This window comes from Octopus sinensis, linkage group LG8 (genome assembly GCF_006345805.1).
Source record: "Octopus sinensis linkage group LG8, ASM634580v1, whole genome shotgun sequence".
In the NCBI taxonomy this organism is placed as follows: Eukaryota; Metazoa; Mollusca; class Cephalopoda; order Octopoda; family Octopodidae; genus Octopus; species Octopus sinensis.
This window is the reverse complement of record NC_043004.1, coordinates 6,719,174-6,737,303: the sequence shown is the minus strand read 5'-3', so window position 1 is coordinate 6,737,303 and position 18,130 is coordinate 6,719,174. Positions and strand designations below refer to the sequence as shown.

General features: G+C 36.1%; 1 protein-coding gene across 1 annotated transcript in view; it reads left to right on the top strand.

The window, feature by feature from the left end:
- LOC115215248 (RING finger protein 44) overlaps positions 1-18,130 on the top strand; it is a 319,144-nt gene that overhangs the window by 193,926 nt on the left and 107,088 nt on the right. The window contains exon 4 of the mRNA XM_029784489.2: positions 9,866-10,059. Within this exon, the coding sequence (XP_029640349.1) occupies positions 9,866-10,059 (194 nt within the window). The remainder of the gene's footprint in view (positions 1-9,865; positions 10,060-18,130) is intronic.

The following is an 18,130-nucleotide window of genomic DNA, read 5'->3' as shown; positions in this document are numbered from 1 at the left end:
AAAGGGTTAAAACAGGAAATTTTATCAAAGAACCAGGTGAGATCTCAGGCAGTTTGGTACCAAAAGGGTTAAGTTAACCTGGGGAAATGGCAGAATCATGAGAGTGTTGGACAAAATACCTGTGCTCTTTAGTTAGAGCCTTTTACGTTCTGAACTCAAATCCTGCTGAAACGAACTTTGCTTGTTGTACTTTTGATATCAATAAATTAACACATTAGTAAGTGAGGTACCGAGCTCAATTTAATATTCCTTTGAAGCATCCTGGGTGTCAATAGAATCATAATACAAAACTAAGATTAAGTTCCTGCAAGAAACATATAAGCACAGGAGTGGTTGTGTGGTAATAAGTTTGCTTCCCAACCAGGTTCAGTCCCATTGTATGACACCTTGGGCAAGCATCTTCTACTATAGCCTTGGATCAACCAAAGCCTTCTAAGCGGATTTGGTAAATGGAAACTGAGAGAAGCCCATTGTATGTGTGTGTGTTTTTGTGTCTGTGTTTGTCCTCTACCAACACTCAACAGCTGGTGTTGGTGTGTTTACATCCCTGTAACTTAGTGGTTCAAAAGAGACTGATAATGTAAGAACTGGAGTTGATTCACTCAACTAGCATTCCTCAAGACAGTGCCCCAGCATGGCCACAGTGTAATGACTGAAACGAAAGATAAATGAGTATGAGAGTCACAAGCTACAGTGTTTATATTTTCTTTATAGGCTTTGCTATAAAAATCTGTAGAAGTTGTTTGTTGAGCTTTTTCTATTAAAGTACATTATTTTATGACAATTGTCACTATTGGGCTTTATAGAGATTGAAAAGGATGAGAGAGTTGAGCAATAATGTTAATGACCTAATAAAAGATATGCATAGACACAATCTTTATTGTTATTATTTTCATGTAGGAAAGAAAATGCCCACAGCAAAATAATAAAAAAAAATATTTTGAAAATGAGAGTAAGGTGAATCTAGCAACCCACTGTGGCTATGGTGGTGATGGACATAGACAAATTCAGAATAATTTTCATTTGTGAATGAATGAGTAGTGATACTAACATCTGTTACGCAAATATATATGTATATATATATAAAATATGAATTAGAGATAAAACCACTATTATGCAACTCAAACGGTGATAGACATAAATCAATACATAAATAACAAATTATATATATATATATATAATTTTTTAAAAAATTTATAACTTATAACTAGATCTCAAAAAGTATAAAATGAATGATAAATATATAATATAATAAGTAAATTATTATATTATATTATTTATTATATTACTTATTATATTATATATTTATCATTCATTTTATACTTTTTGAGATCTAGTTATAAGTTATATATTTAATAAAAAAAATTATATATATATATTTATTTGTTGTGCAAGATTTTTTATGTGAAATCGTGTGTTGAAACAGACATTGTTGTATTTCGGAATGGTCATTTTGTCAGTTTAGCCAATAAAAACACACGCACTATATATTTGGGGTTATTTTGCTCAGCGTTATTTTTTTTTTACATTAATCTTAATCTTATTTCGGTTAGAGTTCTTTCGTCACACTCCTGTGACCGCATCAGCGGTCCTTTGCTTTCTTCTTTCTTATTTGTGTGTCTCTCCTTACCAACCATCAGCTATTTTGTATTTCTATAGAAATACAAAATGTTTCTACAGCCAGATGCCCTTCCTAATGCCAGCCACTCTGAGAGTGTAGTGGCTGCTTTTTATGTGCCACCGGCATGAGGGCCAGTCAGCGTGTACTGGCATTGGCCACATTCGGATGGTGCATTTTATATGCCACATATATATACACATACACACACACACAGAAAACCAGCAAAAAATAATTCTGATAGGAATTGAACTCAAACTTTTGGTATTTTAACAGACAGCATTGTCATGAACCTCCAAAATTATAATTAGCAACCAATGTTGGTTAACTCTTTGACATTCAGATTACTCTTATCAAATATAATGCTTATGAATTCATATTGTTTTTAATTAATCATGGCTTATCTTGTAGCTTCAAAATTTCAATGATCACATCCTGTATTTTTAGAATGACATTGTATGGTAGGTGTGAGGGGCAATATCTGGTTGGTTTGAACATAAAATAGGTATAGATGTGATTGATTTAAATGCTAAAAGGTTAACAGGCTGGTGCACTACAGTTCCTATAAAATATTAGCTTAGTTGGTTGAGAAACTTGACATGTCTTACCTGAAAAGTTTTCATATTTTAGTAAAAATATTTTGTTTTTACATTCAGACATTTCAACTACAGATAAAGCAATGTGCATGTGACAGGAAGTAATTCACATCATTGCTTAGGCAGTGTGGTGCAATTGAATGCAGAGACCTAGTCTTTGGCTGCTACAGCAGTTCTAAGAATAATAATTTAGCAACATACTATCAAACAGTGCAACATAAATGACTGATATACAGATATTGCTGACCTAATTTTGATATTATCTCAACCTAGTATCACATTCTGTTTCCTGAGATTATCAGGGAGAAAGATAATAATTATATTTATGAACTGTTTGGGGATAAAAATACACACACACACACGGCTATGTGGTAAGAAGTTTCCTTCCCAACCACATGGTTCTGAGATCAGTCTCTCTGCATGACACCTTAGACAAGTGTCTTCTATAGCCCCAGGCTGACCAGAGCCTTTTGAGTGGATTTGGTAGATGAAAACTGAAAATAACCCATCATGTATATTTATATGTATATGTCTGTCTGTCTGTGTGTGTCTCATCCACTGTTTGATAACCAGTATTAGTGTGTTTACATCCCTCCAGAATAAGTACCAAGCTTAAAAAATAAGTACTGGAGTTGTTTCATTCAGCCAACATTCTTCTAATCAATGAAACAAGTAAAAGATATAAATCTAGGTGTGGTTGTGGGTTAAGAAGCTTGCTTCAAAACTACATGGTTTCAGGTTCAATCTCACTATAAGCCACCTTGGGCAAGTGTCTTGTACTATGACCTGGGTTGATCAAAGTCTTGTGAGTGGATTTGGTAAAGAGAGACTGAAAGAAGCCCAACGTATGCATATATGTGTGTGTGTTTGTGCCTTCTTGTTTTGACATTTTGCAATGGTCATACATGCTGCACCATTCGTTTCTAACATTCTGCAGACTCAATTCTGGCCATGGGGCAATATTATATTGCATGGAAATAGGTGAGAGTTGGTAACAAGAAGGCTATCATGCCTTAAACTCTATCCAACTTAAGAGCTGGTTTCAGCTGGTTTGGTATCAAAAGGGTTAAGAATTGTTTCTCTATTATATATTTTAACCCTTTTGTTACCATATTTCTGTTGAGATGCTCTTTGTTTCTTTCAATTAAATTTAAATATAACAAAGAATTTAGTAAAATAACTTAGTTATCATTAAGCTAGTGTTAGGAACATAAATTGTGACTAAGGTTTGGTGGAAGATTTTAATTAAAAACTTATGGAAACAAGACATTTGTACTCAGAACCAGAGGTGGTTTCAGCCCGGTTGGTAACGAAAGGGTTAAAGGTAAATAAGACTATCAAAAACACAGTTGGGAATTGAACTTTCGTTCTCTTACATTTTTACCCGTTTTTTTTTTTGTTCTAATCATTGGACTGTGGCCACACTGGAGCACTACCTTAAAGGGCATCAACAAATCAACCCAGACCACACACACACGCAACAGTTTCTGTCTCACTCGGTATTAGTTAGCCCTGGGCTGTAGTGCTGCACAGTGGGACTGAACTCAAAACCATGGAGATGCAAAGCAAATTTCTTAACCACACAGCCATGTCTGTGACCATTCTTAGTGAATATTTTGTTATAAATCTTTTGAGATAATCCTGTATATATCTGTGCATTGTGTTCTCAACTCAATATCTAGTTTTCCTTTTAAATTATGTAAAACCCTAATGAATGAAAGCATTATGCTGAATTGTACTTTTTCTTCACTTCTAATCCTTCGGATTTACTTAAAGTTTTTGATAATTTTTCTTTCCTGCAACCAGAGCATTATTCTATGTGCTGTAGCAGTTCCCATTGTTGTTGTTGTTGTTGTTGTTAATGCTGTCCATTCTCGACTAAGTGGTAGTGCATGAAATGTCAATCCTAGTTTCTCACTGTCATGACTTTTAGTGTTCAAATGTGATGTGTGATATTCCTCTGTCAACCCAGTGCCAGGAGATTGCCGATGACAAGAAGTGACTTCTTCCTGAGATCGTATTCCCTGCTGTTTTCTCTTTTGTTGCTGAAAGACAGTTCTCTTTGTGCATTTTTTCTCATCCTTTTCTTCCTTGCGGTGTACTTGCACTTTTTTAACTTTTTTTTTTTTTTGAGCATCACTTCAGGTGTGCATTGTGTAAATAGCAATCACATCTAGAAGAGAGAACCTTAATTCATTCATTGTTGGATTGATAAAAAAAAATTATTTTAAAAACTCATAAAAATGCTCTGCTTCATCTTTTTTGCAATTTTCATTTTTATTATTATTTTCTTCCATTCTGATTTACCCCAAGCTATATCTGTTCACTTCTTTCTCAAACATCTTTTCTCTATCATGCAAAACTTTCATTTTTTTATACACTGTACTTCTCTCTCCCTCTCTCTCTTCTTCTCTCTCTCTCCCTCTCCTTTCTTTTGTAACTAAAATATTCCTAGCTGTCCTACATCAGAATCAATTTACATGTTGGTGAGTCAGAAATTATACATTTTAAGATGTTCCATTTTGGCATGATAATTTAACATATTCTTTAAATTTGAAACAATTTCACTATTGAGAAAAAAAAATCTTTTTTTTTTCAATTTCAATATTATAAATCCTATTTTTACTAATGACTGTGTTATAAAAAATTTTTTACACTTTTGCATACAAGGTACTACTTCACATTTTTAGCCTTTGAGATTATATTTAATAATTTCACTAATACTTGTGATTTTCACACATGCTAGGCTTTAATAAAGTGAAAAATGAGCACCCAACACGTTAGCAGCTAACACATCAGAATACAGCAGAATATTTTCACCTATAATGGATTAAGAGTAATTAGTATGCATTGTAGAATCAATACTCACCAATATGTTCTGTTAGTATCATACCAATTATCAGCATCCATACTTGGCTTCAAAGTTGCCTTCCAACCATTTCATGGGATTTAATATTTTTCTAATATAGTTCTGCTGCGTTAAGTATTTCGAGTGAGTATCTCCTCCAAAGGTGATACAATGGCTGGTGCCTTGAATCAAAGAAAAACATAGCAGCTGGTATCATGCTTTTCCATACTTTGATGGAAAAGCCTAGAAAAAAAATTTTTTTCCTCTCTTCATTGCCATCATCATCATCATCATTATTATCATAATTTGTTTTATTTCTTTAAAAGATATCAATTCTTTTTATTTACTCTTCTTTATGTATTGTAACCCGCAGGGATATTTATTAAATTAGAAAAAAAATTATCTGTTGCATTTAAAATACACATATCTATGTGAATTTTTACAAGTTTTGAATGTACATTTTTAATGCAATTTCTATGTAGTAAGATAAATTTGTCAAAATCAATAGTGAAAATGATTAGGAAAAATTTTGTATGAGTTCCATATGGTATACTTATTTTTGTCTTTGGAATATATTTTCCAAATTTAAATTGTTTGTGCAAATGATAGAATCTGTTGTCTTTGAAGAGAGACCATCATCTAGGCAGTCCTTTTGCTTATATCAATGATGGTGGATCTGAGACATGCATGTTAGTTACATACTGGCATGAGTTGGGTGATTTGACAAGGATCTGAGGTTGGATGATTTGACAAGAACTGCATCACGCTCCAGTGTCTGCTTTGGCATGGTTTCTATGGCTGAATGCCCTTCATATCGCCAACCCATTTGCAGAGTATACTGGGAGGATATTTTGATGCTACCAGCACTATTGAAGTTACCATGCAGCTTGCAAGACTACATAACCCAAGAGGAGGGTGTCCACATGTTAGATGGGGATTAAGGTATGAGAGAAGAGGTTGGGGTAGAGGTACATAGCTACTCACATTTAGGAGAGAGAGTGAGAATGAATTGGTGTATCTGCTAGGAGATAAACAATACCGATGAGGTGTCCAGTTGACACCACAAGGTAAGAGATAAGTAGTAGTGAATGGGGACAGAGAAGCTAGGTGTATGAAAAGTTTATCAATAAACAATTACCTGAAACTAAAATTCATAAGGGGTAGAAAAATGAATGAAATAAGAAACAAGAAAAACTTCTAATAATGCATTGTTAGCTTTCTTTATTTCTCATTTCATTCATTTCTTTATTTCTGTACTACACAATGCTTCAAGGGAACTACATTCTTCTAGAATTCATGTGTATATGTATGTGTGAATGTAAGTTTGTGTATTTTTGTGTCTCCTTTGTCTTGACATAAGTATGATTGTTGTAAATGAGTGTCGTTCATTTCCAGTATTTCATGAAAAAATGTCTGGTCATGGGGAAATATTGCATTGCTTGGAAAATCTGCCTCAATAAATTCTGTCCAACCCATGCAAGCATGAAAAAGTAGATGTTAAAAGGATGATGTTGATGATAATATGTAAATGACTGTTAAAGAAATTAAAATTTTCAAGACATTAAGCTAAGCTACTTTGCCATCACTGGCCAATATTAATGTCCTCTTATTACATTGTTTAAAAAATTTTTTATACTGAATTTTAACATTGTTAGACAGAATATTTGCTGAGCATAATGTATATTTATGTGTTACAAAGTTGGCACTCTCTACAGATAACTTTATTCTATAGATTTAGTGTTCAAGTTTTATTGAATGTAATTGCACAATCTTACATATTTTATATTATACCAGCAACAGAAGAAACAGCATGTATGTAACTGAGTTGTTGTAATGTATTATTGACTGAAAGTTTCCTAATTAGTCAAGTTGGTCTACAGATGTGGACATGAATATTTATGTTGCACCTTCTCCATCTCAGATATATTAGAGCTCTAGTACAGGTATTTTTCAGGCCTTGTCAGCAAGGCACATCATCATCCTCATCACAAGCTCTGAATATAAGATTCTGACTTCTTCCCTCTTCCTTAACTCTTCTAATAGCCTCAGTCTCTGTAGAAAGAGGTGTAGGGTTATGGTGAACTGTGTATCCACCGCTATCAAGGAATTTTGCTCGTATTGGACTCTCTATTGACTCAGCCATCTTTTGATTACACCTAGCAGGTATTTCATCTATTTATGATCTATTGTTTGAGGTGCAATTTTAGCAAGGTTATACTTGTGAGATTGCCAAGAGAGATTACCAGAGATTGTTAGGTTTAGCATTTGTACAGCTTGTGGAAGATTTAGTTGTGTGTTGTTCAAGAATAATGTAGCTGTAGTGATGAATGAATATGTGACCCTTAGTGTGTGTAGGGATTCTGTCACTGACTTGTTTGCAGACACCAAATCAACACATTCCCATTGAAGGATGTTTTGGAAGGTCTCTCTAGTATGTATCTGATGTGAAATTTCACCCAAGCATATGGACACCACCTGTATGGGAAAAGGTTTTGTGGAGTGAAGTGTATTATCATTTTCACAGGAGCGTGTATGGGAAGAAATGATAGTTGGAAGGTTATGTACAGAAGGAAGAGTGTGAAGGACATTAATCAAAGCCCTAGAGTACAAGACTTGAAGAGTTGTTTGTCAGTGGTTTCCCAATCATTGAGATGACCTTTGTTTGGTTGTGATGCAATGTGTGTGTGTGTGTGTATGTGTTGCAATCTTCACCATCACAGATATGTGATTATTAATCTTGTATCACATGATTCAAAATGTTTATTATTAATCATAATTAATTCTACTCTCGGAAATTGTATTAAACACACCATTCTCATTAGCATTTTGCTTAAAGTGTATTTTTTTTTACTGTTTTAAGTTTACTGCATATAATTCAATCTCTCTCTCTCTCTCTCTCCCCCCCTCTTTCTTTTTTGTTGGTTTATATATTTTTTATTTCATCTTTTGTTGCAATTGTCAACATTAGAAATTATTTTAAAACTTGCACGTTGATTTCATTTCTTGTTATTGTTGAGGAAGTCCCAATGTCATCATGGTGGTTAGTTAAAAATGTTTGAGGAATTTACTCAAGGAGAATTTAGCAGCTAATTCAGCAGATCAAATAGAATCACCTTCATTGTTTCAATTTTTATTTTCAGTTTTTTTGCTTTATTCTTCCTTATTTCTCTTGGTACTACTTAGAAAGATGGATCCTGTGTATCACCTTAAGGGAAATATAATCACAAAATGCCAATGTCTAGAAATGTTTAGTTGAAGAGACAAGCAAGCTGCAAGATACTAAACAAACAGTGTTCTGCTTGGATACAATTTCAAATGAAAGATACCCACTGGCATTAAAGGTTGATATCATTAATGGTACACTCATCGTTTCGTTTGACCTTGAACTTAAAACAGAACAAGTGAAAGACTTGAAATTGAAGTTGGCTATCATTAATTGCTTAAAACCATATACTCTAGACAGTTGGTTCACTGTTAAAAGATAGATGATGTTGGTCTTTATAGCAATAATAAAGTTGATCCAAAAGATACATATGTGTGTGTGTGTATAATTTAACATGATTTTATACTCATTTTTTTTATATTTAACATAAAACTTTAGAAATCTTTGAAGAAGTACAATTATCTTCTTTCAGTGGTCACATATTGGTTGGCCTTTCACTTAACTGCTCTTGTTTCAACCTAGAAAAATGTAGATGCACATGCGCATGTGCACATACACACACACATACACACACACACATACACATACTATCCATTTGTATGTGTGTATTTATATCATCGTCATCATCATGTCCATTTTCCATGCTAGTATGGTTTGGATGGTTTGATAGGAGCTGGTCAGGTCGTGGGCTGCACCAGCTCCATTGTCTGTTCTGGTATGGTTTCAACAGCTGGATGCCCTTCCTAACACCAGCCACACCTCAGAGTGTGCTAGATGCTTTTTAATGTGGCACCAGCGCAAATGCTCTTAACATAGCACCAACACCAGTACTTTTTTTATGTGGCACCAGCACCAGTATCAATTCTGCTGTGGTGGGCAAGTCTTCTTGAGTGTGTGTGTATAATAATCAAGTAAATAGAAGATGAAATTGGTGTAACTTTTTATTTTGTACAATGATTATTTCAACCCATCTTGCAACTGTCCTTTATAGGTGGGATGCAATGTATCATATTGTTGCATCAATCTTGCAGTCTGGGTCACATCAGATACATTCATACATAAAGTGGTGTCCCACTAAAGATCTTGATTTTGGGCAGTCAGGTTGTTATTTGCACACTACTCAACACATTTGCACACTAATTCATGTATACTCATTAGTCCAAAATATTATATATATATATGCAGCCGTACCTGTGTGATATGAAGCTTGCTTTCCAACCACATGGTTCCAGGCTCAGTTCCACTTGTGGTGTATGCTGCCTCTGGCCAACCAAAGCCTTGTGAGTGGATTTGGTAGATGGAAACTGAAAGAAGCCCATTGTATATATATGTGTGTGTGTGTGCGCGCACATGCGCTTGTCTCACCCACCACCACCACCATTGCTTGACAACCGATGTTGGTGTGTTTATGTCCCTGCAACTTAGCAGTTCAGCAAAACAGATCAATAGAATAAGTACTAGGCTTACAAAGAATAAGTCCTGGGGTAGATTCATTCGACTGAAAGTGGTGCTCTAGCATGGCCGCAGTCAAATGACTGAAGCAAATAAAAAAGATTAAAACGATGATGATGATAATCACAACTTTTGTTTTTACTTTCTTTTAAATGACTCATTTATGTTTTAATTTTTTTATTTTACAGAGTGAAAGTCCTAGTAGAAAACGTCGTAAAACATCAAACACTGTTGATATAGAACTTAGAAATTCTCCTAGCCCCCCTCCATCTCGACCATGGGAAGTGAATAACGAAACAGTACGATTGGTGCGGCGTTGGAGTACCTCACATCAAAGAAGAAACTCTGCCGAAAACTGCATAACTCCTAAACCCAGACTTAGGTAAGTTCCATCTTTGTGTCTCAATAAAATTACCAAATTCTCTACATCTGTCCATGTGTGTGAAAATCATTTTAAACACTCCAAAAAGAAAAAAAAATGATTGTCATAATTTTTTTTTTTTAATTGTATTATTGATTAGTTACCAACTACCTGTTACAGGTAATTTTTCTTTTACCTTCTCTTTTTTCCCCACCTCCAGCTCACAGATATTCCCAGGATTTCATTCTAATGTTTTTGATTAATTTCAGAATCAATTCAACTTTCTTATTAATTTTTAATTTATAGTTTCAAAATTTTGGCTCATGTGGAGCAATTTTAGAGGAAGGTGGGGCGGAGTGGGGTGGGGTGGGGGGCAATAACATCAACTCCAGTACTCAAACTGGTCCTTATTTTATCAATCCCGAAAGGATGAAAAGCAAAGTCAATCTCAGCAGAATTTGAACTCAGAACATAATGAGCTGGTAGAAATATTGTAGGTATTTTGTCTGTCACTCTAACAATTTTGCCAACTCACCAATCTTTTCTAATTACTAATTTATCTATGTAAATATGTAGAATATATATACAAAAGAAACCCATCCTCTGTGTGTGTGTATATATATATAGGCGCAGGAGTGGCTGTGTGGTAAGTAGCTTGCTTACCAACCACATGGTTCCGGTTAAGTCCCACTGCGTGGCACCTTGAGCAAGTGTCTTCTATTATAGCCTCGGGCCGACCAAAGCCTTGTGAGTGGATTTGGTAGACAGAAACCGAAAGGAGCCCATCATATATATATATATATGTTGTTCAAATATGCCGTTGTACTAATTAGCCTAGCTAACATTTGTATAAGAAAAATATTTTAGAATATAGTTAATGGGGCTGCTGCTAGAGGTTACTGGTGCTAGTGTTGTTATAGCAACTGGAATCCTAACCAACATCTCCTTCCAACATAACTCTCATCCTTCATTTGTGTATTTGCTCTCCTTGTACTCACACAATTAAATCTTCAAATCACACTTTATCAGAAATCAAGTGTTGTAATGTACTTTGAATTTCTCACCTCGAAAAAAAAAATATTTATATATAAAGACATCTTTTCTTCAGTGATTACGATTGAAAAAAAAAAGAAATATATATCATCATCATCATCGATTAACGTCCGCTTTCCATGCTAGCATGGGTTGGACGGTTCAACTGGGGATCTGGGAAGCCAGAAGGCTGCACCAGGCCCAGTCTGATCTGGCAGTGTTTCTACAGCTGGATGCCCTTCCTAATGCCAACCACTCCGCGAGTGTAGTGGATGCTTTTTACGTGCGCCTATATAAATATATATAGGCGCAGGAGTGGCTGTGTGGTAAGTAGCTTTCTTACCAACCACATGGTTCCGGGTTCAGTCCCACTGTGTGGCACCTTGGGCAAGTGTCTTCTACTATAGCTTTGGGCTGACCAAAGCTTTGTGAGTAGATTTGTTGACTGAAACTGAAAGAAGCCCGTCGTATATATGTATATGTGTATATATATATATATATATGTGTGTGTTTGTCCCCCCAACATCGCTTGACAGCCGATGCTGATGTGGTTACGTCCCCATAACTTAGTGGTTCGGCAAAAGAGACCGATAGAATAAGTGCTAGGCTTACAAAGAATAAGTCCTGGGGTCGATTTGCTTGACTAAAGGTGGTACTCTAGCATGGCCACAGTCAAATGACTGCAACAAGTAAAAGAGAGAAAAGAGGGAATACCCAAATTTAGTGAAATGGCGGGTTTCCAGTTTCTTTTTCACAGTTGAGATAGTTTGAAATGTTTTTATGGTTATTGGCAGTGCATCCCATATGCTACAGCCTTAATGTTTGTTCCTCTCTATATTTCTTCTTGACCTGATGAAATTTGAATCACTATCTGGATCATAAATTGATTGGAAGATGTCAATCAAATAAGTCACCTTTCAATTTTAAGTTGTTTCTGTGAGTAAAAGAGGGTATTGCAGCCATTAATTTTGGGCTCAGGCATGGCTGCATGGTTAAGAAGCTTGTTTCCCAACCATGTGGTCTTGGGTTCGGTTCATTGCATGACACCTTTAGCAAGTCTTTTCTAGTATAGCCCCTGAGACAACCAAAGCCTTATGAATGGATTCAGTCGACAGAAGCTGAAAGAAGCCTATTGTATATGTATATAGGTATATGTATGTATTTGTGTGTATGTGTGTGTACACCCATGTCTTGACATCATGTGACAATTGTAAATGAGCATCACTGTCATACAAGTAGTGTTGTACATTTCCAGTCATCCATGAAAAACATATCTGGCCATGGGAAATATCCCTTTGCATGGAAACAAGTGAAGTTTGGCAACAGGAAGAGCATCTAGCCATAGAAAATTATTAGTGAGTTAGAAGAATCACTAGTACTTTGAAAAAATATACTTAGCAGCATCTTTTGAGGTTTTATGTTCTAAGTTCAAATACTGCTGAGTTCAACTTTGCATTTCTTCCCTCCGAGGTCAATAAAATGAAGTGCTAGTCAAGTAGTGGAGTCATTGTGATAGATTAACCTCTTTCCCCTTAAAAATTTGCTAACTTTGTGCCAAAATTGGAAACGACTATCATTATTATTATTATTGAGTGGAAGAGCAGTGCGTACCATCAAAGTGACACTGGGATACAAATATAGAAAGCCCAATTTACCCATCATGACTACCCATCTGATAAGGATACACCAGGCACATGACCTTACAGGTGGGGCCCAGTTAGAATTTTCTTCAGGTTGAGTAGTTCATCCTGCTCAAAAGATCCCTGAATAAAGGTTGTCTAAGGATGTTGAAGGGAACACCTATGTTTCCAGAGGTGGAATATTGAAACCCCAAAGAATTCCTCTCAACACGGCTATGATGCTCCCCCATTACTTCTGCTCATGATCAGAGATGGCACATATCATCAGCCACCAAAGGACATGCTCAGCTGGTTATGGTCAAACAACTGACAAGCAAATCTGTGATGATGATGTTGTTGTTGTTGTTCTTGTTCTTCTTCTTCTTCACTGCTGCTACATTCCAAGTTCAGATTCCACCTAGGTGAACTTTGCCTTTCATCCTTTCAGGGTTGATAAATTAAGTACCAATGAAACACCGGGGCCAATGTGGTCGACTAACCCCCCACCCCACCCCCCAAAAAAACTGTCAGGCCTTGTGCCTATAGTAAAAAAGGATGATGATTATTATTATTATTTTGTTCTGTTTTGGTTGAATATCAGAAGAGACTGCTGGGTTGGTATTTATCGAGCTGGATGGTTTCAGTAACATAGTCATTGTGTTTTTTGAAAAAACACTATTATTAATGCGTGTGATTAACAGGAAGTAGTTGCTGGGATGTTTTATCTGTATATTTTTAATTGGTGTACAGCTTATCCTTGTTAATTAATTATTGACAGGTGGTTGAAGTAAAATTGCATGACCAAACCAGTACTACTTAACTTTGTTTGGTTTCTAATTGAATGCACAACTTTTTTTCATTACACTGACATCAAGGTTGGTGCTAACCCTAAGCTTATTAACTAAAGCTCTTGATTATCAAGTCAGCTGAATGTTGTTATGTTGTTGCACCTTTCTTCCAACTGACCACTAGGAATAAAATCTAAAGTCTATTGCCAACTAGTGCTAGCTTTTCTTATTCTCCTCTGTTTGCATTACAACTTAGTTTATCACTATCAGTAGTGAAGGTGTATGGCTTGGTGGTTTAGCTCATGATTGTAAGATTGAGAGTTTGATTCCTGTCAGCGCTTTCTGTCCTTGAGCAAGACACTTAATTTCACTTCGGGCCTCATGGAAGCAAAGTGGCAGGAGTTCCTTTCAAGTGTTGGGCCTCACAGAGGCAAAGTGGCTGAGTTCTTTTTGAGCAATGAGCATCATGGAGGCAAAGTGGCCGAGTTCCTCTTGAGTGCTGAGCCTCACGGAGGCAATGTGGCTAAGTTCCTTTCGAGCGATGAGCCTCATGGAGGTAAAGTGGCTAAGTTCCTCTTGAGCGTTGGACCTCACAGAGGCAAGGTGGCTGAGTTCCTTTTGGGCAGGCCTCACAGAAGCGAGGTAGCTGAGTTCCTTTTGAGTGATGAGTCTCATGGAGGCAAAGTGGCTGGGTTCCTTTCGAGTGTTGGGCTTTATGGAAGCAATGACCAAGACCTTTGGCATTATGTTGTGCTTGAGAAGAAGACCCATCAAGTCAAGCAAAATCACAGTTGTGGCAGATACTGGTGTCATGCAAATTGGCACCTGTGCTGGTAGCATGTAAAGGCACCCATTAACACTCTTGGAATGGTTGGCATTAGGAAGGAGATCCAGCCATAGAAAACCATATTAAATCAGACTGGAACCTGGTGCAGCCTTCCAGCATGCCAGCCCAGTCAAACTGTCCAACCCATACCAGCATGGACAACAGACATTAAATGCTGATGATGATGATGATGTTCCAGTTCACTCAGCTGGTGAAAATGAGATGTACCTGTAAATCAAAGGGTCAGCTTTATTGCATTCTGTGTCACACTGAATCTCCCTGACAACTACTCTAAGAGTACGTGTGTCTGTGGAGTACTCAGCCACTTAAACATTAATTTCTTGAGTAGGCTGTCATAACCAACAGAGTGCCACTTAAGATCGCAATCTGAACAGGCTTTGCTACATACTGTCTCACCTTTACAAAATAATAAATTGTGACTGATCAATTACATATATCAAGTAAAAATCAACAAAAAAAAAAAAGTGCAGTAATTTTGCTGTGGAGAGTGAAAAATCCAACATTTCGGACAGAGTTGACAGGAGAGAGATTAATTTCTCTCCTGTCAATTCTTCCCTGATGAAGCACTTGGTTTGAAACATTGGAATTTTTCCATTCCCCATAGCAAAGTCTTTCTGTTGATTTTACTATGTAAAACAAGTCTTGCTGAATCAGACCAACACCAGTCTCATTGGAGTCTGTTTGATCATATTAAATATATCTGGATGTATTTCTGTGTGATGAGCCATGTGAATGTCAAAATTTTTCTTCCTAGAATGTTTAATTGTTGTAATGCCTTACTCACTAGCTTGGTTCTTTTTACTGAATACAATAGCTAAAGACACTGAATCACTGACTGATTTGTACGCAGTTATTGTTTACTTGTTTCAGTCATTAGACTGTGGCCATGCTGGGGCACCACCTTGAAGAATTTTTAATTGAACAAATTGACCCCCAGTACTTGTTTTCTTAAGTTTGTTATTTATTCTATCAGTCTCTTTAACCAAATCACTAAGTTACAGGGACATAAATACACCATCACTAGTTGTCAAGCAGTGGTGGGCGACAAAGATATAAACTCACACACACACAAACACATACACACACACACACACACACTTATCTATGGATAGAGGACTTCTTTCAATTTCTTTCTACCAAATCCACTCACAAGATTTTTGTCAGCCTGAGGCTATAGTAGAAGACACTTGCTCAAGGTGCCACACAGTGGGATTGAATCCTTGAGAGTGAATTTGGTAGATGGAAAGCCTTTGTGTTTGAGTTTGTACCTCACTTACTGTTTGATAACCAGTGTTGGTTTGATTTCTCCCTGTAACTTAGCAGTTCAATGAAGGAGACCAATAGAATAAGTACCAAACTTTAAAAAAAGTAAGTACTGGGGTCAATTTGTCTAAGCCCTTCAAGACAGTGCTCCAGCATGGTTGCAGTCCAAGGACTGAAACAAACAGTAAAAATTATATTTATTGAAATGCATTGTATATAGGCATAAGAGTGGCTGTGTGGTAAGTAGCTTGCTTACTAACCATATGGTTCTGGGTTCAGCCCCACTGCATGGCACCTTGGTCAAGTGTCTTCTACTATAGCCTCTGGCTGACCAAAGCCTTGTGAGTGGATTTGGTAGACAGAAACTGAAAGAAGGCCGCCATATATATATATATATATATATATATATATATATATATTTGTGTGTCTGTGTTTGTCCCCACAGCATCACTTAACGACCGATGTTGGTGGGTTTATGTCCCCGTAGTTTAGTGGTTCGGCAAAAGAGACTGATAGAATAAGTACTAGGCTTACAAAGAATAAGTCCTGGGGTTGATTTGTTCAACTAAAGGCAGTACTCCAGCATGGTCACAGTCAAATAACTGAAACAAATAAAAGAATAGAATATAGAAAGGTAAAAAGAAAAAAAGCATGCATCCATTATTGTATCTTCCAAAAGCAATTCCCTTCCTTGAAAGAGGTAGGTGGGGTTTTAAAATTACACACTCACTATCAAAAAATAGATGATATTTTCAAATTTTTATTTTCCTAAACAAAACATTCTTTTTTTTTTTTTGCTTGTAATTTTATTATATTCTATTTTTGTTTATTTGTTGTTAGAATCTTAAAATATTACAAAGATCATTAGCTAAACTACTTAGGTGTTGTGTGTTTTACTTTCCAATATCTTAATGTTTAAAACACACAGCTTTCATCAGTCTAGAGCCACTGTATCAGTGGTATCCATGGTAATGCCTTGTATAATCATTGATTTTGGTGTGAGCATTGAGAAAGAGAGAAAACAAAAATATTGTGGACAGTAAAAGTTAGCTGTAATGTACCTAAGACAAGATAAATTTCATACATAATTCAAGAGTATTTTCATTTTCTTATTGTGATGAGTAGGTTTTAAGATGAAGGCTGTTGATGGACATAGGGTTATAATTTCACCATATCTTTTTATATTTGTTTGTCTCTTGATAAACACATAAACAGTCTATTCAAGTCTTATCAAGTTAGCTTTCTGTTCTACCAGGATTCAGAAAATTAACACCTGTAATATCGTGAGTTGAGTAGATGAATTATACATATTTCGTTCTTGTAAAGAAGGAAATGTAGCTAAGAAAAACAAAATATTGCTGGCTTTTAATTAGTATTCTCCTTAGAAAGATTTCCTAACAACAACAAAAAAACACCATGAGAGTTGCAGAATAAAATCTTGAGTTCTTATTTTATGCTATTCACCTGGTTAATCTGAGGAAGCTGCAAAATATTTCCAGGTACTCCTGTAGAAATTTTAAACTATCACATCTGCATTCAACTTTCAGTGATCTAGTTGAAGGTTATATAGTTACAGGGCTATTCCCTGTAATTTACATATGGTTTTTCTTAGTTTAGGAAATGAATTAGATTACTTTGTTGTAAAGAATTTGGAGATAATTTGGAAAACAACTTATATTTATAGTTGTAGCTCAGAGTACAATTTGTGGTAATTTAGTTCCCATCTAATAAACTAAATGTATGAATAAAAATCACACACCTACCACCTGCTCTTCTAAAATGGGAATGGTCATATAGCTTCTCATGGAGGTGCATGGCTTAGTGGTTAGGGTGTTGGACTCATGATCATAAGATTGTAGTTTTGATTCTTGGACCAGGTCATATGTTGTGTTCTTGAGCAAAACACTTCATTTCACATTGCTCCAGTCCATTCCACTGGTAAAAGTAAGTAATCTTGTGATGGACTGGTGTCCCATCCTGGAAGGAATATATATACCAGAGAAACCAGAAAACTGGCCCTGTACTCCTTACTGAGTAATGTGGACTAACCACCAACCATGTATCTTCTCTACGGCAAGAAATCTGTTCTGCTCTGACCCTTTCCTCTCATATTCTACCCCTTATTCTCCTAGCATAAAGCTCCCCACCCCCAAGGCTTGCATGCTGCTTCGTGACCTCATTAGTGCTAGCAGCACAAAAAGAGCACTTGGTACATGCTCTATTGTAAAGTGATTAGTATTTGGAAGGGCATCCAGCCACTGAAAACTAAACTAAAGCAGACGTTAGAGCACAACACAGTCCTTGATCTCATCAGATCTTGTTAAACCATCCAACCCATGCCAACGTAGAATGCACACGTTAAATGATGATGATGATGGTGATAAATCATCCTATGAAGTGTACTTGGTTATGAATTCAACTAATATCATTGGTAATATAAATACAAACTCTGGCTGTTGATGTATTTGTATTTGAAAACAGAGGCCTCACTGACGTCAGTCAGGGGGTGAGATGAGACAATTGGGAATGAGTGTTTGAATGCT